The sequence below is a fragment of the Setaria italica genome, chromosome VI (genome assembly GCF_000263155.2).
Source record: "Setaria italica strain Yugu1 chromosome VI, Setaria_italica_v2.0, whole genome shotgun sequence".
NCBI lineage: Eukaryota > Viridiplantae > Streptophyta > Magnoliopsida > Poales > Poaceae > Setaria > Setaria italica.
This window is the reverse complement of record NC_028455.1, coordinates 32,970,322-32,995,267: the sequence shown is the minus strand read 5'-3', so window position 1 is coordinate 32,995,267 and position 24,946 is coordinate 32,970,322. Positions and strand designations below refer to the sequence as shown.

Here is a 24,946-nt window from a genome sequence, read left to right as displayed (position 1 = left end):
ATGCCCCTGCGCCGCGCCGCTCGTGCTTGCGCCACGCCCCGCACCACTCCCACGTGCACGCAACCTCCCCGCCACGCCAGCCTCGCCCCACGCCGCATGCTGCTCGCCGCGCCGCCTGTGTGCGCACGCCACCTTCCCGTCACGCCACCCGCGACAGTGGGGCCCCTAGCTCGCCTATAAAGGCCGCCCCACTCCCTCCCTGAGTTCACCACTCCCACCTCCCTCTCCCTCATCGCCAGAGCACCGTCGCCGCCGCCCAGGTCCCCGCCGTCATGAACATGCCCCTCCGCGCCTCCTTCACCCAAGGTGAGGGTAGGAATGGGTTCCCCTCTCCCTCCCCTATGCGCCAGGAGCCCTCCCTCTCTCAAAGTCTTTACAAAAAGGTCCCCGAACCCTCTAAAACCATCCCCTAAGCACCTTCTCGCCGACATTTTATGTGCCAAATTTTCCCCAATGAACCCCAAATTCGAACATATCATTCTCCAATATATTTCCGCGGAGCCATCAACCAATCCCCTGCAAATACCCCTCCTTCCTCCATTTTTGATTCACTCTCTCTCCAAGCTCAACGGGTAAAATGTTATTTTCTTTTAATTATTCTGTGCTCGCTTGGGGTGTCATAGATCATGGATTGACTGAGGAGGAGCCCGAGGACCCGTACCAAGAGCAGGAACTCCCTGAAGACTTTGAGGATGGCAAGTCCAATCTCACCCTTTGATGCATATTTATCCTAGCTTTTTGAAACATAACCTATTGGCCTGTTTTATAAATTGCATATTGTTTTACTTTCCTTGATGACCTAGAATTATCTCTAAATATGATATGCTCTGTTTGGATGATAATTACTGCTAGAATGCTTACGACCTGGTTACTCATTTCATTACATATTCAATCATGACTATAATGTGTTTTATTAAAGAATAAAGGTGTGAGTGTTTTAAAAGAGATAAACAGGTTCGGGAAGTAAAAGAAAGAAAATGCTTAGATGAGACGGATGGGTATTTCATGGTTAAGGATCGAGTTGATGTGTCATCTTGCCTAACCCAATTTTATCGTGCAACCACTCAACTTTTATATGAGGCAAAGGCTTAGCATAAAAATTCCACTAGCGATTCTAATAATCATCGATGCGCTAGGTGAGCAATGGGAGATCATGGAGCAGGAGTAAGCATGTGTAGGCTTAGGTCCCGGTTAAGACCTCGTTGGTAGGTCCTTAGCCCCATGGTTGCTTCCATGATGATTTATTAGGTATTAGCTAAGGTGGGTAATGGCTTTGATAGGATCCGTGCTGACATTAAGGTGATCGTGTTGCGTTACCTTACTTGTGGATAAAGTGTATACCTCTGCAGAGTTAAAACCTATTCGGATAGCCGTGGACACGGTATTGGACGAGTTACGGTTTGGGCATATAACTAGCTTTTGGGCGATGGATGTTTTCATGGCGTGTGTTGTATTTTGGAAGTTTCCAGCAGTTGTGCCGTGAGCTACCACGGACGGGGAGTCCGGTAGCATAAAATTGTGGATCCTTTGTGTAGGATCAACCCCACTTAATTACTCAGTTACTTAATAAATGCTTTATGAAAACTTTTTGGAAAATGAACCCCTGCATGTGTTAAGAATATAGCTTTATTGCAAATAAACCTTAGCCCACTCCTTGTTATGACTTGTGCATATTCTTGTTATCCCCCTCCAGGGGTGTAGTTGGACTTATTGAGTATGTTTGCATTCACTCTTGTTTTGTTGCTACAGAGGAAAACCCGGATTTTATTGCTGAGGACTTTGAGTAGGTGGTCGTTTCCGCACTCAATGTGGCCTGTGGCGTTGGGCCCTGCAAGGATGTTTCTGCTGCCGTCTAGTTCCAACTGTTGTCTGGAGTGCCTCTAGGTCGTAGCTTGGATCATTACTGTTCTTTATTTACTTCTCGTTATGACGTGGTTTTCACGCCCACTTCCTCGGTAGTTGTACGATTTATGAACTGTCGAATAAATGTATCAACCTCCTCGGGCTGATATTTGTATCACACGCCTAGTCTCTACCCGGACCACAGCAAGCTGCACGGGTTCGTCCGCTTCTTCAATCTCTCAACCGGCGACTTCGTCCGGATCCATCTCCCGCTATTCAGGGATCACTGTGTCCTAGACTCCATCGACGGTATTCTCCTGCTTCACCGGGACCACGACACGGCAATCCGCCTGCTCAATCCCTTCACCGGTGACATCTTGGACTTCCCGCCTCTGGAGACCCTCCTGAGGTATGTGAGCCCGACCATGTGGGGAAACAAATGGTGCTATATCAGACGTAAGTATAGCTGCTGCCTCTATCAACGTGAGTCTCGATGAAGTCGTCCCGATCATGATTGTGGGGTCACCTGCTATGAAGGTAGCCTTTGCTACCTCCAGGGAGCAGCAATGGAGGGTTTCAAGCTGGTCCTTGCAACAAACTTTTAGTCCATCGCCATTCCAAGGCAAGCTATATGTGGTGCGTGATTGCGGAGGGTTCACTGGACCAGAGATCCTAGAGATTGACCCACCCCAACTGGAAGGGATGGAACCCAGGGTGCCACCACCAAGGTCGATTGCCAAATGTCCAGTAAGCAAATCCGATGGACCCACCCGGTACCATTTGGTAGAACGCTCATCAGAGATTCTGGTGATCGCCAGAAGCTTTGGCATAACCAAGAAAATTTCAGCCTACAGACTAGCTGATCTTATGCTTGGAAGGAATGTCCTGATGACATGCATCGATGGCGATGCCCTCTTCATTGGTGAGAGGAATCTGTGTGTCGGGTCTAATGCGTTTCCTACAATTGTGGGTGACACAATTGTCTTTCACCATAGAGAGAAGCGCTATCTTGCTCAATACCACGTCAGCAGCGGCACATTGTCACCAGCATCAGATGGATCTATCGTAGGATGTGCTATACCAAGTCCTTGTAGCATCATTTTCCATATCTACACATGTTGCTATCGTCAACAATGGTCAGTGACCTGTTTTTTGTTTTCGATTCCATCATTGTTCTCCCTGACAATGATCGATCCTTTCCCTGCAACATTTTGTGTTGCTAGGTAAGCTTATTGTTTTTCCTCCTCTCTGCCTGTAGGAACAAGGGACAGATAAAGTTTCAGGGGGAGATGAATTGGTGGCGGGTGAAGGGAAAGTGGCGAATTGGGTAAGTCTTGCCTCTGATGCAATGATTCTGTTCTATGCGGTTTACCGGTTATTCACCAAAGGGTGGCTACAGCTGATTGATTAATTTCTGGGGTGTTTTTCTAGTATTAAATTGACACCGTCCACGGTCCCAAATCAACAGGATATCTGTTGCTTTCCTTTTTAATTAGATATATGGTATCCATGATGTAATGCCATCTGTATGCACGCGTTGCTCGATTTGGGTCTGCAAATCTTTATAAGTTGTTACAAATGTTTGTATTTGCTACTGGTGGTGATTTTTTTAGAGTTCCAGGGCCTGGCCTTGGTCCAGTTGCGTTGCAGAAGGACCAAAAAGCAGGTTTAAGCGTTTACATGTTCTCACAGGTGAACACACGTTTCACTCCTAAAGTTTATGATTTGATAGAGTGATTGTGAGGAGTAAACACCAGAAGAATGGTACTTCCACACCACACAGTCTTCATCCCCTGTGAAGGGTGGTAGAGGCCAGGTGGACCACGTCCTCACAGTCTAAGAAGTCTGTCACTAAAGCGCCTCATGAAAGTGCATTTCTGTTGGTGACCATCCCATAAGTCTGCTGTGGTTGCTGATTTTTCATTCACAATAGAATTACCTCCCAAAACAGAACAGCTAAGTTGGAAGAACGCAACCAGTTGTTTTCCCAACACTTAATCTTGTAATCTCCTAGCCCTCCAAAAAAAAAAATTCTTGTCATCTCCTACATGTTATCTGTATCCCATTTTTGCAACTTGGGCATCCCAGAGCACCCCTATTCAGATTCCGGCACTGAGACATGTTAATGTATTGTACTTGTAGTCTATCAACTCCTTCCACAGCTGAGGTTCCTTCTCTAGGTACCTTCTTACCCAAGATCCCAGTAAAACTTAGGTTCAAATCTCTGAGGTCAGGTATACCGAAGCCACCATATTCCTTCTTGAGGCACAGGGAAAGCCAGGCCTAAATGATAAGTTTGGTGTCCATCAAAGCTATTCCAAAGGCAGTGGGCCATATGAGAATTAAGAGTTTGAATGGCCCACTTAGGGATTTGACGATTGAATAGCTACTAGTGGTGATTGGCTATTTTCTCAGAGCTAGTTGAAATGTAGTATGGTTGTCATTTATGATTGCAACCTTGTCTATATTACAATCACCATATGACTTGTTGCTATGCAAAAAATTTTGTCTGTTGGCACTGAACTTAATTAGCAAAGAGAAAGCAGCGGTATTTTTGTTAGGATAGTGTTAGCAAAGATAAATACACACTGCTGACATGTTGTTTCCAGAAGTTGTCCAAGGACAGTGTTAGTTTGCTCAATGGAGATGCTCGTTTGTCCACCAAAGCAAGCCAAATGATTATGCAGATTTCACATCAAGACCACACATTTTTTTTCTCTTTTGCATATTTAGGATCTTATAGATTTTGTATCTTAATACTTCATCATGTCCCTGTTTTCTACTATTATATTTGATCAGATTGGTTCAGTTGGTATAGCCACTGACTTGACGCCTGCTTTCCTACTTGTGTCATGCTAGGCGTAAATGGCTCCTGTAACATGGTGGATTGGTGGTTGTGCCTGGTTTTTTCGTCCTCTGCCATCTGCACCTTTACCGTTATGATATGGGATCTTACAGTGTGTTCCGTTCACGTCATGGCGCCATGCGGAATCATCCGATCCTCCGTCCGAGCCTAGACTCGCTGTTTGGTTTGATGCATGGAACGGAGCCGTCCATCACCAGGTCAACCCATCAGCAGGCTAAAGTGAAGGACCAACTCATTCTCCTCGAGGCTTCCAGGTGAGCTCCGAGGGACTGCTGGAGGCCACCGGCGGGAAGCGGCGGTGGACGCTACAAGCTGCTCGGTGTCTTCCTCAGGAAGCAGCACAGGAGAAACCAAGTTTTTTGGAACTACTGATGCTGATCAGTTTGGTAATAGTGCAGTAACAGTAGTCTAGTGTTGAAAGCAACATTGTACAGTTATTAAAATGTGCTTGCAATCAAATTCCAAGACTGAGATGCACTCTCTCAAAAATATGGATACATATTCACATCAATAGTTTTGTGCATTGATTCTGACATGGTGACTGCAATCGCAGAGTCTAAAACAATCTAAGCAACTACAATCTCATACGACATGGCTTGGGAATTGGGATTGACAAGAGGGGTTACAAACAAAGCAAAAGGTACATGATCAGTTGATCACACCAGGTTGTTTCCTGGAAAAAAAAAACTGGCAGAGATCACACCAGATATGACGACATGACATTCCAACTAATTTTCATGTGCGGAGGCATTGGTGCGATGAATCTTAGGAGGTTGGGCTTCTCCTTGGCCCATGCGGCGCCACCGTCATGCCATTCTCCGATGCTGCTCAGGAACTTTGCTATGTTGGGGAGGACCATCTCCCTGCAATGCAGGTGTAGCAAAGGGACTTTAGATAGAACACTGCCCTTCTGAACCTCCAATCCTTCTGGCCGCCTTATCTTGTATGGTTCTCCAGTGAACGGTTCAAAGTCAGGCTGAGGATTCTGCTTCCACCTTTGGTGCACAAACCACCCGTATTTGTAATCTCCAACGATGGGAGTGCCCAGAGCTTCAGCACAATGCACTCGAAGCTGCAACGCAGAGCAAACAGAAGACATTGATGCTCAAATTTGAGAATGGCCATTTCATAAGCAAGACAAATGCAGATATTTGACATATTTGTGAAATAACATGGCAATCTAAGAACAAGTAAAAACTTGATAGGATGTGCTAAATTGTGGAACACCTTCACATGCAGATATGTAAGTGACAACAAAATCCGAGTATTAAGATGGAACCTGGTGCTTCCGCCCTGTCAATGGGCGTAGCTCAATCCATGAGCACCCGTTAATGGTTGGTCCCATCACCCGATACTCTGTTATGGCCTCTTGTGCACCATCTATGCCAGAAGGATGTGCCAGAATGACCCTCTCAGCTTTACCGTCATCTAGAAGGACCTGAATAAGGAAATCCAATTTTATTAAGTTAAAAAGATTGGAACCTAAGAAGTTAACCTACAGGGGATCATTTATCATTTTATGTTACATATATACTTGCACAGTTTATACATAACAAATGAATCAGAGAATACCTTTGAAATAGGAGCAGATATAACTCCTTCCCTTTCTTTAGGAGTCCCAATTACTAGCGCCCAGTACTTCTGCACGTATGCTTCACATGCCTTATTCCATGTCTGTATATATATTGGCCAGTAATACAAGGTATTAGTATGCAGCTTAAAAATAGATTTTAATCATGAAGATTAGATAGAACATAGTATGCTAAGTCAAAGGCTAATCAACGAATTGATGATTACCTGTGAAGTTGTTCTAGCTAAATTTACGCTTGTGAAAAGCCAGTGCAGTTGAGTAAAGCTTTCTTTTGTTCTACCCATCAAAATCAAACCGCTACTTTCTCTGTCTAGTCGATGAACCTGTACCCACAAGCCATAGGAACAAATAACCTCAGATAGTCTAAGATACACTCTGACCAAATTTCGGAGAGAAACATCAAACAACACAATGATCTCACCAATTTCGGACCCTCCTTGTTTCCGTATGACAGTGCTGCTGCTGCTAGCACATCCATGCTATTATGTACTGGCAAATGGCCTTTCATGGGCACTTTGGGGGGCTTGTTAAGCACCAGTATAGAAGAGTCCTGAACATCCAAAGTTTTAGCTTAACATGTTGAACCTGAAATGTACTGTAGAATGGAAGCAGTGAAATTCGAAACACTGAAATGATGACAAAATGACACCTTTATCATATGATAGGCTTAACAATACAAATAGTATTTTGGAATTAACAAATATGTAGAGACAGATTGATCTATTCATTTCATAATGTTATATGTCCGAGTTGGACAATACTGAAGTACAGAAGCCAACTATCCGCAGAAAAAAAGTTTTTTTTAATTAATGCAGGAATTATGTAGGCTACTGACTATAGATAAATTATGGCAATAAAAATTACCCTGTGGATGACAAGCCTCCTCAGGTACTCGATCTCATCTTTATTGGGGTGCAATGTGGCAGTCGGAATAGTCTCATAACGCTTTTTTATCTCACCCTCAGCCACTGAAACAGGAAGGTGAATTCTCATTCCAGGCTCCATAACATCATTGTGTTTAATCTGCAACAAACTGATGAGCATATTTACTTTATTCACAAAGTACAACAACATCATACAGAAAGTAGAAAGCAATTCCTTAATTGCATACCTTTTTCAGATGATGCTTCTGAGTTCGAATGCTTTCAGCTGAAAATTCATGCTCAGAACACTCTGAAAAAACCTAAATAGCAAAGGTTTTCTTTTTCAGATACCCAAACAAAATGGGACCACAAGCAGTTCAAACTACAATAAAATTAAATCGGGAAAATTATGTATGTTCAAATGATCTAACGATCCTATCAATCTTGCAAGCACACCTCAAAGAAGTTCCATTGCAAGCAATACTGCATTACAGTAACAGCTCTGAGCAGTGAGCACTAGAGTCCATAGCTGAAACAAGCCCTTTATTCAAAAAAAAACTGAAACAAGCAATTCGCGTATGATAATATCAGAACCCGGAATCTTCTAGCTGTTTTCTTAATTAACACTAACAGACCCAAAAATGCCACCTTTGAAACAAGCGGCAATGGGGGTAGGGATGCCGGTACAAAAAGTTACCATTCTCCTGTTGAAGTGCGCCTGCACAGCCTCCTGCGGCACGTCGGCGAAATAGTGCTTCACCCAGCTGACCGCCGTCACACGCCGCGGCACCACCTTCCTCCCCGGGAGAGGGTCCGCCCCCGCGGGGAACGGCGGCAGCGAGAGCAGCTGCCGCGGCCTCGGCCCGGGCTTGGGCGCTCCCAGGCGCGCGACGTTGCTGCTGTCCACCCGGACCACGACAGGGTCGGCGGGCGCGGGCGTCGGCGGCGCCAGCCGCGACAGCCGCCGCAGCGCCGCCGGCCACCGCCACGGCCCCGGCCCCCGGCCGCCGCTGCACAGCATCCCTCTAATCGTCTGTTTGTTTGGGCCATTCTATTGCGCTGGCTGTGATAGCAAAACAATGCCAAAACGGGCCGACCGAAGCCTAGGCCTATTAAAGCCCAAATCTAGCCCATCTAAATAAATGGGCCAGCCTGACCAGACTATACGGCCCATGGTATAAGACGCCTCGCTAAATGTTCTTTTTTTTGGAATTGGAATTGTGGACAAGTTTTATACAGCATATATACAAGCAAAAAAAATTCCTCTAAAAAAGCAAAAAAATTACTAAACTTGAGCACATCTCTTTTTTATTTTTTTACTAGGGTAAAATCACTTCCTCAATGGCGTGCAGCAGCATGCGCCCGCGTCGGCGGCGGAGGGTCGTCACCGAGGCCGCCATCTCTCGGGACGCGTCGCCACGGACATCTCTGCATGAGGATTTGACCAGCCTGGTCGCGTGGTGGGTGCTCACCGGCGACCTGCGCGAGTTCCACGCCGTGTGCTGCCACTGGCGCTCCAGCATCGCCTGCCCACACGGCCGCGGCGTCGCCGACCCGCGCTTCCACCCGTGGTGGTGGATGCTGTTCCCCGAGGGCCACGGCCTCTACCCGGGCCACGGCAAGCTCCACAGGCACGTCCACTTCTTCAACCTTTCAACGGGGCCTTCGTCCGCGTCCGGCTCCCGCTCTTCAAGGACCACTGCGTCCTCGACTCCATCGACGACAACCTCCTGCTGCAGAGGGACCCCGACACTACCATCCGCCTCCTCCACCCCTTCACCGGCGACATCCTGGACTTCCCGTCGCTAGAGACCCTCCTACCATGGGTTATTTAATTATTTGTTTTTACATAGGTCACACCTTCATTTGCCACCTTTAGAATGGCTCCTACACTTTTACCACCGTGTAACATTTGAGCCAACACATTTGCCACTTTATCCTACGTGGCACGACATCTCCTCCCTCCAGCGTGGATCAGGCATGAAAAATGACCATCGTGCCCTCCCGTTATCCGTTACCCCCGAGCCAGGTCCGACGTCTTCCTCATCCTCTTCTTCCTCCCTTTCTCCTCAACCAGAATGGAACCCTAGTTGCAAACGACGGCGGCGGCAGGTGACGGAGTTCTTTGCCCGAGCCGCATATGAGTGACCGCTGGGATTTTACGCATTCCCTTGTGCAGGGGCTGAACAATGGAGCTTGATGATTACCCTCCTCCTTGGTAAGTCAACCATCCCCCTCTTCACTGAGTGTAGTAGGTACTTGCCTTAGAGGAGTTGGATGTTTCTAACTGCAAAATTTTTTTATGTTCATGATTATGTCAGGATTGATCCTGGCAATACGTTTAGAATAGTGGTTAAGGTTGAAAAATATAAGGCAAATGCAGAGTATGGTATTGTAGACATGGACGAACAGCAACATGTGTTGTGGGTTGATAGATGAAGTGGATAGCATCCGGATAAATTTGAGGTTGATATGGCTAGCAAGATATATTGGGGTTCTAGTCAAACTCTTTCAGCATGGTCTGTGGATGTTGACAGTGAAACTAAGTGGAAGATTAGAATAAATGAGCACTTTGAGTCCATGATTAAGCATAGATGGAATGAAGGATTAGCAAATGTTGGGTACAAGTCATTGATAAGGAAGGGTACCAGAATGTGCACAGTTAGACTGGGTCGGTAGGAACTTTTAGTGTAACACATGATGGTGCAGGTGAAACTTATAGCTCTCCAGCACAGCCATAATTTGTTGATTGGAGTACTTTGACAATACTGCCTGATACTGATCAAGATGGTGAACCTTATGTTCTGGCTGATGAGGATATGGTGTTTGAGGTAATGGGCTTCAAAGCCGCAGATGAGGTAGCAGCACAAGCAACGGTAGAAGAAGCTGCTATTCCCGTCATTCCTCTTAATGTTGAACAAGACATGTATGATGCTGGCATTAATATTGATGACAATGACCCTTCGGAGCCGGTACTTGATTGGTACAGGGACAACCCAGATATGAGAGTGGGGACAATATATCCTAACATGGTAGATTTCAGATTGGCAGTTAAGCAGCATACTACTAGTCTCTAGAGAGTGGCTTAGATCGTTACTGTTGTTTTTTTACTTCTCGTTTTAGCATGGCTTTCGCGTTCACCTCCTCAGAAATTGTACGGTTTATGAACTTTTAGAATTCCGAGGCAGCGGTATGTGAGCGAGATCCATCCGGGGGCAGGCGCGAGGGCGAGTGCAGGACTGGAGCGGCGCGGACTGGAGCTACACGTGGAGATTGGCGGGGGCGGCGCGACGGCCAAGCGGCGGGCGAGCGCCGCATGGCAGTTCCGGCAGCAGTCAGCTAAGGGGAGGCGACCTCGGCAATACCTCTTCCATCATCACGCCCGGGAGAGCTCGATGAGGTGTGCGCAGGCCACACGCCGGACTGAGCACCTCGGCGTGGTCGGGCGCCGGGCGGTCAGCAGAGCCACAGCCACGCGGCCGGGAACGCGCCAGAGGCACGGAGCTCTTCTGAGGCTCTTTTTTTTTACTTGAGGTGCTGGGCCCGCGCGTCAGTGACCTTGCACAGAAGCAAGGCCCCTGAGAGGCCGCCCAGGCCAGCAACTTTTTAATATAAGGTAGTAGATGCCTGTAAATCTGTTTACCCAAATCAATAAAGTTCAGGCAACCTAGCCGTAGATTTCCGAAAAAGAAAATTGAAAATTGAATGGATGCGTTTTCATTTTTCACTTTTAGCTTGTGATGTTGGCCAATTTATCTGACAAATCCTAATTTAGGAAGAGGAAACATAAAATATTTTTTCAGGATATTAACCTTTGCTGTAATGCAGAATGCAACTATTTTTTTTGCGTCGTCATATATTACTGAGTTTCCTGTCATATATCCTCCCCTGACTTGTGTTACTATGTTCTCCTTTAGGTTTTAAAGCAGCACTTGCTGGATGCCCTTTTGCTATCGAAACAGTACCGAGGCCACTTCGAGCAGAGAACTCACCACCATTTACTACTGCTATGATTATATTGGCATCAGTTATATCATCAACTGTGTCCAATGTTTTGCTAGAGGAAAATGCAGCGTTTATTGTCCCAACGTATGAACTAAAATTTCCTGCTTGTATTTTACCTTTATTCAAATCATTTTTGGTGTTAACAAGGTAGATGGTTTTAGTTACCTTCAGAATTCAGGGAAGCATGCATTCTGGTTTCACCTGACTTTTGTTATACTAGTTTCCACCTTCTAATTATTGATATAATACCAGTCAATTTTGTGGTACATAGCACAAAGATTTATGTGTCACTTTTTTGCTATTTGATGAGCTTAAATGTGGGTGAATATCTGTAATCAAATCTTTGTCCCAATTTTAAATCATTAAAGAACTTTTACTGTTTGTTAGTAGGTCAGTCTTAGTGCACAATTTTATTGCACACAAAGATGAGAACATAGCAACTGTGTCTGATGAATGTCATAGGAATGAAGCTTCCCCTCACCTAAATTAGAGCAAGTCCAACAGGCAACAGGGGTCGAATTGCCCATTATGTCATACTTGCATGTGATCTGGTGGAGAGAGAAATGTGAGCTTGACACTAGTTCCATCGACTAGCTAAACACGAACTCCAAGACTATCGTCATGTGAGAGCTGCTCCAATGGTATGAGCTAGCACTAGCTCTAATTTAAAGGAGAGAGAGTGTGCAGCAGCTAGTATTGAATGTTGTGTAGTGAGGGGAAGGTGCATTGGGAAATGAGCGAGCTTATCTCTTCACTCTTAGCTAGTCTCTTATCTTTTGCACTATTCAATGAATAAAAAAATAGTTCTACTAGCTTAGAGCTAGATTGTTAGAGACGCCCTGATGCGCCTGTTAGGGCATGTACAACAGTGAGACAGCTGCTGTCTCTAAGTTCTTGGAATTTACAACATAGACGGCTAAATAGACAGCTCGTACAACCCACAGACAGCTGCTATCTGTTTTGGCTGTCAACAAATCATTAAATATTTGCATGCAACCATGATCAATCATGAATAGTATTTCTATATACTATTGCGTTGCTAATGGATAGAAAATAAATTCTTCAAAGTAAAACATATATTATATTATACTATATATTTCAATCAAATATAACATAGATCTTCATCCCCATAAATCAAATACGACTGAAATATTCATATCTAATTTTTTTTGTTTCCATAGCGATGCCATATGTGTTCAACAAGATCGTCCCTGAGTTGTCTATGCGTTGGCCGTACTTGGATAGCGGAATTCCTTCTAAGCACCTCCGCGAAGCATGGATTGGGGTTATCACTTGTATGCACTTCAGGCGGGAGCACAATCATCGTACTTGCATTCTCATTCAAATCCAAGGAAACTCTAGCCAATTCCTTCTCATCCTCCACTATCATATTATGAAGGATAACACGAGCTTGCATTATGTTGATAACATCCTCCCGCTTCCATAACCTTGCTGGTCGACGAACAATATCAAAGCGGGATTGCAATACGCCAAATGCGCATTCGACATCCTTCCTTGCTCCTTCTTGCATCAATGCAAATAATTTGTCTTCACGGGTCTGGGGGGCTGTTATTGTTTTCAAGAAGACCGCCCATTCTGGATATATTTTATCAGCGAGATAGTAGCCCATATCATACTGTTTTCCATTTGCGGTGTATTGTACCCTTGGAGCTTCCCCTTTTAGAACATTGATGAACAATGGTGACTTGTTTAGGACATTGATGTCATTCTGAGACCCAGCGGTACCAAAGAAAGCATGCCAGATACGAAGATTATGAGATGCCACTGCTTCAAGAATCATAGTAGGAACACCTTTGTCACCACGTGTGAACATGCCTGCCCAACCTTTAGGACAATTCTTCCATGCCCAATGCATACAATCGATGCTTCCCAACATTCTTGGAAAACCACGAGCCTCATTTTCTTGCAAAATTTTTTCTAGTTCGTCACTTGTAGGAGGGCGCAGGTACTCTTGACCAAAACATTCAATCACACCTACAGCAAATTTTCCAAGAATCTCCAAAGAAGTGCTTGCAGCAATTTTTAGGACGTCGTCAAGTTGGTCGGCCGGCGAGCCATATGCTAGCATCCGGATTGCTGCAGTACACTTCTGAAGGGGTGAATGTCCCTCTCTACCAGTTGCATCAACTCTTCTAGTAAAATAAGGATCCTAATTACTAAGAGTTTCAACGATGCGCAGGAATAATGGTTTATTCATTCGAAACCTTCTACGAAACATCTCATCGGTGTAGATAGGATTTGCAGAAAAATAATTAGCAACAAGATCATCATGACCTTGTTCTCGACTCCTTGGTATGTACCTCCTTGGTCCACTTTGTCATCGGCGCCGAGTCACAGACGATGTTCCTCCTTCGATGTCTGCCTTTAATCCATCTCCAATCTGCATCACAAATTCTTCTACAATTTCATCTTCTGCTAGGAAATCTTCCACGGTGAACACCTCTGTAGGATCAAAGTCATCGGCTTCTGGTAGATCATCTTCATCATCGGCAGGTGGATGTGGTTCCATAGTACTAGAAAAACAAAGTTTCTATGCTGAATGAATGGAAGCAAGCCACCTATTTATAGTCTGCAGCCTATGACTGGATGGAATTTCATACGGGAGATATGTAGTCTGTACGCGGTTTCAAAGGAGACATGCAGTCGGTGGACAGTTTCACAAGGGAAGACATGCAAACAGTGGACTATTTAACATACAAGTAACTGAAAAATCTTGAAACGCATGCTTCTGACAGATGAGGTGTTTACCACGCATTCACACAGGTTCACACAAGTAGACATATTCAAACATTCGACAAGTAGACATGTTCACACAAGTAGGTTTCATCTAATGCCTGTGTAAACGAAGGCAACAGGCCATCATCAGCTGGGCTGTTTACTAAAAGAACTAGCAAATATTTTTCTGTTGTCCAGCAGAAGACAACTCACCATGGCTTCCAGCGCCCAAAATTAATTATCCTGTACTTGAAATCATTATATAATCAGTTATCAGCTATTCTATAACTGAAAAAAAAATAAAACTACATAATGTGTGCATACCTGACTAGCTCATTTCAGGAAATAAAGACTTCCTAAGACACTTCATGGCAGCAACACGTTCAGCTTTTTCTTCATCAGACATTGAACTTGTATCTTGAGAGATGAGAGAGTTGTAAGCTTGCATCATCTTTGATTCCTTCTCGAGCCTTTTTGCCTCTTTGGTCTCTTGAGCAGTAAGATGAGCCAGTCTAGTGGTTTCAAGCTTTTCAGATGATAACTTCTGTTGTAGTTCCAGTACCTTCATGCGGTTTGCATTTAAATCTTCCTGAATTTTACTAAATTTATCGAGCTTCTCCACATCAATGGCCGATTCCTTTGATTTTCCATCATTATCCAGGTTTGATCCTTTAGACTTCATTTTTGCAGCAAGAGCAGCCTTTTTAGCTGCCTTTTGTCCAATAGGTCCCTCTAGCATTTCTTCAATATCATCATTTTCATCCTTTTGTCCTTCAATGCGATATGACTTTCTTTTACGAGCATTCTTGAGGTCTTCATTATATGTTTTCCACTTTGCCACATCTCAGCATATTTTCCAAATATTCTTTAACACAAAGGGACCTAGCTTTGAGTCGGAGTAGCCACTTGTGAATAATCTGCGAGCCTTCAAATATGCACATTCATATAGATCAATCCACCGATTAATCTTGTGACATCAATCCTTGGCTTGCTTTGAATTTCTTTTCCTCTGTGACGGGATAGTCATGTTGTATGACTTAACAACATCACCCCAATAGTGCTCGTTGTTCCTATCAGCTCCAACGGATGAGTCTGTTGAATTTTTCAACCAAGCACTCATCAGTTTCTCGTCTTCTTCTGGTGTCCACAAGATCCGCTTCTCTGTCCTGACATTCTCAGTATCACTATCAACTTCAATAGCCTCCTGTTCAGATAAAACTTGTACTTCTTGAGATGAATTTCCACTGTTGTTAGGCTGCAGTGCATCCATTGAGGCAAAACTGACACCAACATCGACAGGCCTTGGTGCCTTGAAAGGTGCATAATGAGATGGAGCACCAACAAAATGTGAATTCTGTGATAAATGGGATTGGTTGTTGAATAAGCCCATAAATCCACCAGGAGGGTGTGTGCTGTTGTCCCTGCAAAATTGTATACATGAACTTAATATTCACTGAAACAGTTCTCTACCAGGGGATACACGAGCTAGCATTTCCTTTGTTTTTAGTTAGCATAGATTCAACTTTGATCTTAAATGGCATCCATTTAACAAAAAAATGACTGACTGCACACTGAAGATAATTCTAAATTGATTGACTGAACATATTCAGCTATTGATTCAGTGATCATCACTGAACACATACATGCAGCCACCAATTCTATTGAACTGGAAACATTCAGTACCTTGAAAAAAATCAGTGATTACTAAATACACATTCGGTAATTTAGTTATTAATTCTACTGAAGTGAACACATAGATCTTCTAGTTCCTATCCCAAAAACATTAGCACTATCAGTAACTGGAAAATATAGTTGCAGTGCATACCTAGTTAGATACTCTCAGCAAAACAACAAGCAGCAACATATGTAAACTTGTGAATTAGAAAATTAGCAAATATTTTTGGAATTACCATGCTGGATCCCAACTGGATTGTTTCCCAAACGAAGGGGAACTTGGACTGATGGAGCCACCACATCTGCCATGTGAAGAACCAACAACGCCAAATCCGATTGGGTAGCCTTGTCTGCCATGGATTGGTGGAGAATCGAAGCTGTCTGCCATGGATTGAGGATGAATCGAACTTGCCGAGGGGTTGGTTGTTGGGGACGAGCTACTTCTGCGACCGACGAACGCCGCTGTCGCACTGTTGCTGAGGCTGACGAGGTTGGGTGCTAGAGCCGAACCGCTTCCACGAGGAACTTTGGTCGCAGCCGCACCCGCCGCCACTGCAACCGCCCGCGTCGTTCCTGCTGCCGCCGCCGTCTTGCTCTTCGAAGGTACCGTGACCTTCCTCTTCGAAAGCGATGCCATCCTGCTAGACATCGCTGGAGAGGGAAGAGGCAGCTCTCGGCAATGGCACGCAAGGGCGGCGGAGACTGTCGAGGTGGAGAAAATGGCAAAGACGAAACATATACGGCGGGAGATTTGGCACGCAATCGGGAGATTTGGCGCGCGCACAGCAGGATCCGCACGGTGTCGACGAGGAGGCGACGCTCCGTACAACGCGCAGCCAGCCGTCTTCTTCGCCTGGGAGCACGAGCGCTTGCCGTCGTCTCCCCACGCGACGGCTTCCCTCTCTCTCTTCAGTTACTGCAGTGAAGCGAGGGGGATTTTGCAAAACTTCCGTCGTGAGACGACGGCTGCCACGACCGTTGTACGTGCCCTTAAGTGGAGGGAGCCGTCCTGACTTGCTGACTAGGATAGCTCTAAGAGCATTAAATAGCCACCAAGTAAGTAAAAAGCTAATGTGGCAAAAAATGATAAGAGTTGGACATGATTTCTCATGCAAGAAAATGTTGAAAACAATATATAAAAATGTTGAAGTAGTTACTAAAAAATGTTGAAACATTATTAAAAATGTTAAAGTAGTTATTAAAAATTGTCGAAGTAGTACATAATTGAAATGTTAAAATAAAAATGTTGAAATAATACATAAAAATGTTGAGTAGTTATTAAAAAATATTAAAGCAGGACATTAACAATGTTGAAATGTTAAAATAAAAATTTAAAATAATATATTGGAGATCATTGTGTTGTATTAACTCCAAAGATTATTTTGGTTTAAAAGGATTTCAAATCATGGTTTAGGAGAAAAAATCATTTGAAATTCGAAACTCGCTCAACATCCCATCCGTCCCCTCATCTCCCATGGTGACACATTTCCTGTACGTGCTCCACTTATATAACTGTATGCGGCCGCTCTGCATGCTGCTCCTCCTCCGGTCCGGATCAATCTCACACGTTTAGTCAGATTTACATAAATCTCAAACAAATAGAAGATAGATCGGTTTAAATCGATGTACAGGAATTCCGGTCCACGGGATGATATGGGCTTTTGGATAGGCCCAGGTTAAGTCGGCCCGTTGGCATGGTTTTGCTATGGGTGGTTTGTGCACCAAAGGTGGAAGCAGAATCCTCAGCGTGACTTCGAACCGTTCACCGGAGAACCATACAAGATAAGGCGGCCAGAAGGATTGGAGGTTCAGAAGGGCAGTGTTTTATCTGAAGCCTTTGCTACACCTGCATTGCAGGGAGATGGTCATCCCCAACATAGCAAAGTTTCGAGCAGCACTGGAGAATGGCATGATGATGGCGCCCCATGGGCCAAAGAGAAGCCCAACCTCTTAAGATTCGTCGCACCAATGCCTACGCACATGAAAATTAGTTGGAATGTCATGTCTTCGTATCTGGTGTGATCTCTGCCAGTTTTTTTTTTCAGGAAAACACCTGTTGTGATCAAGTGATCATGTACCTTTGCTTTCTTTGTAACCCCCTCCTTTCAATCACAATTCCCAAGCCATGTAGTATGAGATTGTAGTTGCTTTAGATTGTTTGACTCTTTCAGAATCAATGCACAAAACTATCGATGTGAATATATATCCATATTTTTGAGAGAGTTCATCCCAGTCTTGGAATGATCCAACCGAACTCCTTCCATATTTTGAATTTGATTACAAGCATATTTTAATAACTGTACATGTTGCTTCCAACACTAGAGACTTCTAGTGCTAGTGCACTATTACTGAACTGATCAGCATCAGTAGTTCCAGAAGACTTGGTTTCTCCTGTGCTGCTTCCTGAGGTAGACGCCGAGCAGCTTGTAGTACGTCCACCGCCGCTTCCCTGCGGTGGCTTCCAGCAGCGCCTCGGAGCTCGCGTGGAAGCCGCCCTTGCCGAACGCCTCGAAGACGATGCCGTCCGTGGCCACGACGGGCTCCGCGTTGCCGTCCAGCCTGTCGAACGCGAAGGTGAGGTTCCGCGCGAGGCGGCGCTCGAGGTAGGCGTCGACGAAGCAGCCATGCGTGACGAGGTCCGGCGCGACGCCGTCGCGGCGCATGTGCTCGGCAGTGAGGTGGAGGTCCCAGAACATGCACATCTTGGAGAAGGCGGCGGCGCGGATGTTGAAGGTGGTAAGGTCCGGCCGGAACCCGGCGGCCACCATCTCCAGGAACGCGCGCTGCAGGGACTTCATCTTGAAGTTGCCCGCGAAGGAGAGGAGGTACAGGTTCCAGAGCAGGTTGCCGGCGTCGCGGCGGTGGAGGCCGGCGTCGGCCACGAACGCGCCGAGCTTGTAGTACTTCTGCCGGGAGATGTACGCGGACGCGACGGCGCGGATGGCGCCGCGGGATATGAGCAGCCCGGTCCTCTTGTGCCGGCGGTAGGCCGCCTCCATCTGCGGGACGGTGCCGGCGGCGGCGTAGGCGCGGAGGAAGGCGTCCCCGGTGGCGGGGTCGACGCGGAGGCCGAGGCGGCCCATGTCTAGCACGGCGTCCTCCATGCGCGCGAGCTCGCCCGCGGCGCCGAGGCAGGAGACGGCGAGCGGGTAGAGCGCGCGCGCCGCGGCGGGGTCCCGCGCCGAGAGCTCGCGCGCTGCGAGGAGGATCTCGTCGGAGCGGCCGAGGCGCGCGTACGCCGGGAGGAGGCGCCGCGCCGCGGCGGGAAGGCACGGCGCGGCGGAGCTGTGCAGGAGCTGCGCCCAGATGGACCGAGCCTCCGCGAAGTCCCCGGCCTCGGCGCGCGCGACCATGAGGGCGGCCGCGTCGTCCGCATCAGGTGCGGCGGCTCTTAGACGGGGCACGGCAGCGGTACGCCGATGCGGAGTCTCCGCGCGCGTCGAGACCTGGCCTGCTGAGGAAGTAGGAAGACGATGGGTGGAGGGGAGGAAAGGAAGACGCCATGGTGGAAGCAGGAGCGAGCACATCTCATCGTCTCAAGCTGGAACATCCCATCGCCTCGAGGTAGAAAGCCATCAAACCTCGCTGTCCACCCACCCATCTCGAGAGGTCGAATGATAAGATGAGCTCGAGTGCTCATGTCTTTAAGCAGATACGAAGATACAATGTCGATGATTATGTTTTCAGAGATGCAATCGACAAGAAATTCACATCTTGAAATTATGTTTTGAGAGATGTAATATAAAGTTTTGAGAAACAAGATTAACAATCAACGTTGAGAGATGCATAGAACTCTGAATTGTTTCATTGCAAGATCACTCCGGAAATTTCAATTGCAAGACAATTTAACATTCACAAGCATAGAACTCTGAATCGTTTCCCCCTCGAACTCAACCTCGTAGAAAAGCTACGTATCATTGCATTGATAGAAGAAGAGAGGTACAATACAAACACCCCTTAGGAAAAAGGGATTATATTCACGCCTAACAAAAATTTGCCATCAAAATTCAAGATCACTCATTTACAGTGAACAATTTTGGTTGCAAATTGGCAGCCCTACTTTCCAGATAGGCCCGCATCTCAGATTGCAAAACCAATTCAGAAGGTTGGCTGGACTCACAACAATGACCGAACGGCATAGGTGGGCAGTGGAATGCAACCATAAACAGCACACTACACTTGACATGATCTAACCTTCAATGTCTAACTGGAGTAGAACAACAGATCGTGAACCAGCCCAGAGACCGAAGCTGATCTCCAGGGGAGCATTACATTAATCAATCGCAAATTCACATAGAATACATCTCTTACTCTGTTAAAGTGGACTACTCGACGGAATTAGACAAGGAAAATGGTCAATGGTACAATAAGAGGATAGTAACACAATCCCGCGAAGAGAGAACGAAAAACTCTCACACAAATAGTACATGAACCAGAAAATAAAAACAGGATGAGGATGGCCAGGCTTGCACCAAACAAGCTGAACACTACAAATGCCTTCCTCTCAAACCCTAGTTGTAGTACATAAGCTGCTGAGCAGATGACTGGTTTGGGTAGCCATCGTAGAGGGCCTGGGAACCAGCAAGAAGCCCTGCAGAAACCTGACCCGCGAGACCATGCTGCCCTGCAATCTGCCCTGCCGCAGCCTGGCTTAAGGCAAGCTGCCTCTGGTAAGCCAGAAGCTCAGCTGCTGTGAAGCCTTGCGGGACGCCTGGCATTGCAACAGCAGGCTGGTACGGAGCAACTGGTGGGGGTAGGGGCTTGGATGCAGTACCAGGTGGAGTTGGTTTGGTGCCCCATGAGCACTACAAGAGAACATGACAGTTAAAACACCATGAAAACAATAACATAAAGGATCAAGTAAACAAAGGAGAACATTTGTATGCTTTGGAAATTATTACCTTAATTGGCTTCCCGCGGACTACCAATCCATTGGCCATCTGAATAGCTAATGCTGCTTCACCATGGTTGCTATATCTCACAAATCCAAACCCTTTCTCCTGTTGAACACGAATTTCCTCGATTGCCCCAACCCCTAAGTTATAGAAGTGTCGGTGAAGCTCATCTCGGTTAACCTGGCCAGTAAGTGAATGATGAATCATAGATGTCTGACTCTACAGAGCTAATAAAAGGAATGAGAAATAAGTTCACTCTCATTTCCATTTGGCACTTGTAAAAGGTAAGTTCTGTAACTTCCTTTAAAAAAAAGGTAAGTTCTGTAAAACAGAAGAAATGGGGGACAGAAACTGGCTTTACAGCACTTTGTTTCTACCTCATGTCCAATGTTGCCAACATATACAGTAGTACAATCAGGGTTGTTCTCTGGGTTCTCTTTACTTCCTCCATCCTGGCTTGCATCTGTTGCTGCAGAATATAGTCGGCCAATTGGCAAAATCAGCAATGAGGAATCCATACCTTATTGGGTCAAATCGTGATAACTAATTATGAGCATGTTCTTCATCCCATGCGTGTTTTCAGAAAAACATGGGATCATTGACAGCCATAAAAGGAAAACAATGTTGCTTTTAGTCATGAAACATTCAAAAGCTAACCTGAATTACTCGAGCCACCATTTGTTAGTACAACTGCATTATGATTGTCAGTTTCTGGTTTCTCTTCTGAATTGTTCTTTGTTGCCCAGTTGCACCTTATTTGTCTGCTTCCAAGCCATTTTCCTGTTGCAATACAGCAGTTCCCAAAAATTCAGAAGCTGCAGCTACTCAGGATTATGGGGATGAAAAAAGAAAGAGATGTACCAGTCATTTCAGTTATAGCATTTTCAGCTTCCTGCACCAAGGAAAATAGTACCGAGTCAGGAAGTGTGGAAGAAATGGAAATGCCAGTTCATACTTGAACTTCATATTCATGGACCATAGTATACAAAATAAAAAATTAAACAAAAAAGAAATTAACATTACACTGTGTCTTACTAGCAGTACTTTGCAAACTATTCACTAATTTAGACTATAATAACAATGCCTTCAATACTCAGGCACTGTGAAATCCACCAGTACCAAACAAGTCCAAATACCGAAATAATGTGTCAAATATAAACTGCTGTGTTTGATCCACGCAACGAAAAAGGTAAAAGCTCTGTGAAATCCAAAGAGGCAAAGCCTGAGTTGTTCTTGCCTGTTGATTACGGAAGGAGACAAAACCATAACCTCTGGAGCGCCCAGTTTTGTTGTCCCACATGACTCGAGCATCACTGCACATAAATTATACAAATAAAAACTGAAATGCTACAGACAAACAAAAAGGGTAGAAGCTAAGAGACTAAGAGAGAAGTCATGGTGACTGAAATATCTTTTTCTAAACTCTAATAACATAAGAGAGACAGAGAGAGATTTACAAGAGGTGACTAACAAATCAGCAATTGCAAACCACTGGCTGTAGATACAAATTCATCATAGATGCTACCATGTTACAAAGAACTAAGGACTTACGAACAAGAAGGATATGCTGAGAAACAGGCATAAAGAGTTGCATCATTCACTTCAGAACTTAAATCACCAACAAAAATATGGAAATGCCCTGGAAATAATTCAATGGGCACGGTTAACCAAACAAGTATTATCATACGAAAAGAATGAGACAACAGGAATACTTTTGAGAAAATCTCACCAGATGTGTCCTCCCTCTGCGTACTTGCGTACGCCCAGTTCACCTTGATTGCTTGTCCATATCTGTTCAGAAAGTTTCAGAATGAAGAATACCAAAAGACACTAAAACTTGTGTTGTTCAAAGTTAGTCTACCAGTAACTTACATGTGACGACCATGAAGGGTCATTATTGCTAGAGCAGCAGATCTTCTATCATAGTAATCCACAAACCCAAAGGAAGACTGAAAGAAAGAAAAAAGTTAATTTTTATCATCAAATAAACAAAATCAAATAAATGCAGTAGATATACCATGAAATTATCAACCAGAGAAAAGCTCATGAGATTTTTAGCCGGTAGCATAATGCATACCAGAAACAAATAGCATTAAGTTACAACTAATGAGTGGTGGTACTAGAGGACCTATATGCTAAATCACCGGAAAACAAGAAATGTTGGAATATTAAGACTTTAAAAAAATCTTAAAAGGAGCATTCGGAACATTTGGAATTGTGATGCAATATGACTGACATTCTAAAACTCAAACATCAGCTGCAGAAGTGCACCTTCTCTTTCCGGATGAGCTTGCATCTTTCCACAAGGCCAGCACTCTGGAAAACTTCAATCAGAAGGCTCTCAGTGACGTTAGGGTTCACATTTCCCACATACCTATTCAACAAATAATCATGACTTAAAATCATACTTTGGAAACAGGCATAACTAAATAATAAAACTTCAAGGTAGAAATAAAAACTGTACTTAGTTATGTGAATAACTGTAACTTTAGCACCAGCATTAATGTGAAACTGTGCATCACCTAAACTTAGTTTTTTTGTTACATTATAAAAATCCACACTGTATTTCTTTTTTAAAAAATAAGAACCGATCGCACAGATAAAAGGGAAAAAAGAAAGGTAAGCTGTCAATCACATATGAAGTTAAAAACAGAAAAGAACACTGAAAGCACTCACACACTGCGACAAGTGGAGGGATCAAACCCAGGTGGAAGATTGCCATTGGAAATAGGTTCCATCTGCAAAATATAAAAATATAGAGAAAATAAAAAAGAAGATATTGATTGCAAAACAAGCTAACTACATACAAAGCAAAAGAAAATATAAATGTGTACTAAAATGTAAAGGGAGTATAAACCAAGTTGTTCTAGCCATATTGCATCCCATTGCCCACAGAATCTGTGATTGAAAACAAGCACTACCAAACATCTACTCCTAACTGGAACTATGTGCCTATGCAGCAACGCCGTTGCTTTCTTTCCTAGTTTAACTAAAGAAATAAAACATTATCAGAATAATAGATATAGAATGCAATTAACAAGCTTTATAAAACTGGTCTGGATATAACAATAGCACAATCTATAGAACTAAAAGTGGTAATGCCCAATGCATTATATTGCTCTAAAGGAAAGAAGCAAGGCACTAAACCTGTACGCATAAACAAGGGCAACAGGGCAACCTAAACAGAATGCCTAAACCCAACATTGACAACGTTGTATGTTCATAACCAGATGAGTGTGTTACCGCCGCCCACACATATCCGCAGATAAAATAATAGATCAGGAAAAATTCTGGAGAATGTAGTAGCACGAGTAAACAAAAAAACAAGAAAGGGGACGCAAGTGAATGAGATCCCTTTTAGCTAAAAATGTAAAGGGAGTGAGACCCCAATCCTTCCTAGCCATGTTTTCACCCAGTAGTAGTAACTGAAGCCATGTCTTTTGTGCAACCTCATTCAAACGCCTTACTTTATGAAAAGGAACTTTCTTTGAAGCCGCAGCAACAATAGAGGCAGTAGCACTAGCATCCAAGCATCTTGTGCACAACAAGAAATGCATCACAAGCAATAGCATGCAACCAGAAAAATTTACGCAGCAACAGCACTTGCTCCAATTCCACCGAACAAAGAACTAGAAGAAACTCAATCTATGATGCCATAACTTGGCTATAACGCTAGCCACCAAGAATGAGTAAACCAAGGAGGCAACCTAAGAAAAATGCGCAAAGCGAAAAACAATCTCCCGGGCTAACAAGTAGATCGGCGTGCATTAATGCCGCCCAATGCGCACACAAAGCAACAGATCAAGAAGCGAGGATCCGGGCGACGACCTGGGTCATGGCCGCCGCTGCCGCGGCCGCGAGGACGCCGGACTGGTACTGCTGCTGCTGCTGCAGTGCCTGCTGCATCAGGAGAGCCTGCTGCTGCTGCTGCTGCTGCTGCCGGAGCCTCTGCTGCTGTTGCTGGTGGCCGCCCCCGGCGCCGTTCATCTCCTCCTCCGGCTCCTCCCCTGACGAGGCGAAGACCAGATCGGAACCCCCCAGCAAACCGGACCCGCGCGCGGATCGATCCACGGATCGGTGGACTGGGCGGAGCAGATCGATAGATTTGGGGGCGAATTCCTCGCGGGGAATCGAGCAGGGGAACGGAGGAAGAGGAGCGTGATATATTTTTTTTTCTTGGTTTTTTCCTCCTCTGTTTTTCTCCCCGACGTCGCGCTCCCTATCGAGATTAGAGGGGAAGGGGTAGGATGGGGATTTTGCAACGCGGTGGCAAGGTGACGTGGAGCTTTCCGTGTGGCTGCTGTGGCTCACTGGCAGGTGGACCCGGGTCATTCCTGCCTGCACCAGCTCGCGCAGAGTTTTGGATAAGGATTTTGCTAACTTTGCGTCTGTTTGGTCCAAATCCTTTTAAATCATACATTTCAAATCGGTTGACCACATGTTTATTCGAGGAGCGATGACATGAACCGTGTAG

The 24,946-nt window shown here is 45.1% G+C and overlaps 4 protein-coding genes and 1 pseudogene across 4 annotated transcripts; 1 reads left to right on the top strand and 4 right to left on the bottom strand.

Moving 5' to 3' along the window:
• LOC101784779 lies at positions 1-3,173 on the top strand. The gene is made up of 7 exons (XM_022827792.1): positions 1-117; positions 240-306; positions 624-695; positions 1,750-1,783; positions 2,030-2,269; positions 2,304-2,978; positions 3,101-3,173. Exons 1-7 carry the CDS (start codon positions 1-3, stop codon positions 3,171-3,173), a joined length of 1,278 nt encoding a protein of 425 aa, XP_022683527.1.
• Positions 3,174-5,162: 1,989 nt separating this feature from the next.
• On the bottom strand, positions 5,163-8,183 carry LOC101784375 (RNA pseudouridine synthase 3, mitochondrial). The gene is made up of 8 exons (XM_004974799.3): positions 7,860-8,183; positions 7,411-7,482; positions 7,164-7,322; positions 6,721-6,849; positions 6,506-6,622; positions 6,281-6,382; positions 5,988-6,146; positions 5,163-5,780 (listed from the first exon to the last, which is right to left on the bottom strand). The coding sequence occupies exons 1-8, from the start codon at positions 8,181-8,183 to the stop codon at positions 5,406-5,408; spliced, it is 1,437 nt and encodes a 478-aa protein (XP_004974856.3). The 3' UTR covers positions 5,163-5,405.
• A 6,048-nt stretch (positions 8,184-14,231) lies between these two features.
• LOC101783571 lies at positions 14,232-15,965 on the bottom strand (annotated as a pseudogene).
• Positions 15,966-17,940: 1,975 nt separating this feature from the next.
• On the bottom strand, positions 17,941-18,930 carry LOC101783165 (pentatricopeptide repeat-containing protein At3g42630). Its single transcript, XM_004974798.1, has one exon. The coding sequence runs from the start codon at positions 18,928-18,930 to the stop codon at positions 17,941-17,943; it is 990 nt and encodes a 329-aa protein (XP_004974855.1).
• An 870-nt stretch (positions 18,931-19,800) lies between these two features.
• On the bottom strand, positions 19,801-24,686 carry LOC101767371 (oligouridylate-binding protein 1B). Its single transcript, XM_004973870.3, has 12 exons — positions 24,301-24,686; positions 23,149-23,210; positions 22,744-22,846; positions 22,345-22,421; positions 22,202-22,263; positions 22,024-22,111; positions 21,710-21,785; positions 21,334-21,364; positions 21,130-21,252; positions 20,850-20,941; positions 20,479-20,652; positions 19,801-20,382 (listed from the first exon to the last, which is right to left on the bottom strand). Exons 1-12 carry the CDS (start codon positions 24,457-24,459, stop codon positions 20,089-20,091), a joined length of 1,341 nt encoding a protein of 446 aa, XP_004973927.1. The 5' UTR covers positions 24,460-24,686; the 3' UTR covers positions 19,801-20,088.
• Between the last annotated feature and the right edge of the window lie 260 nt (positions 24,687-24,946).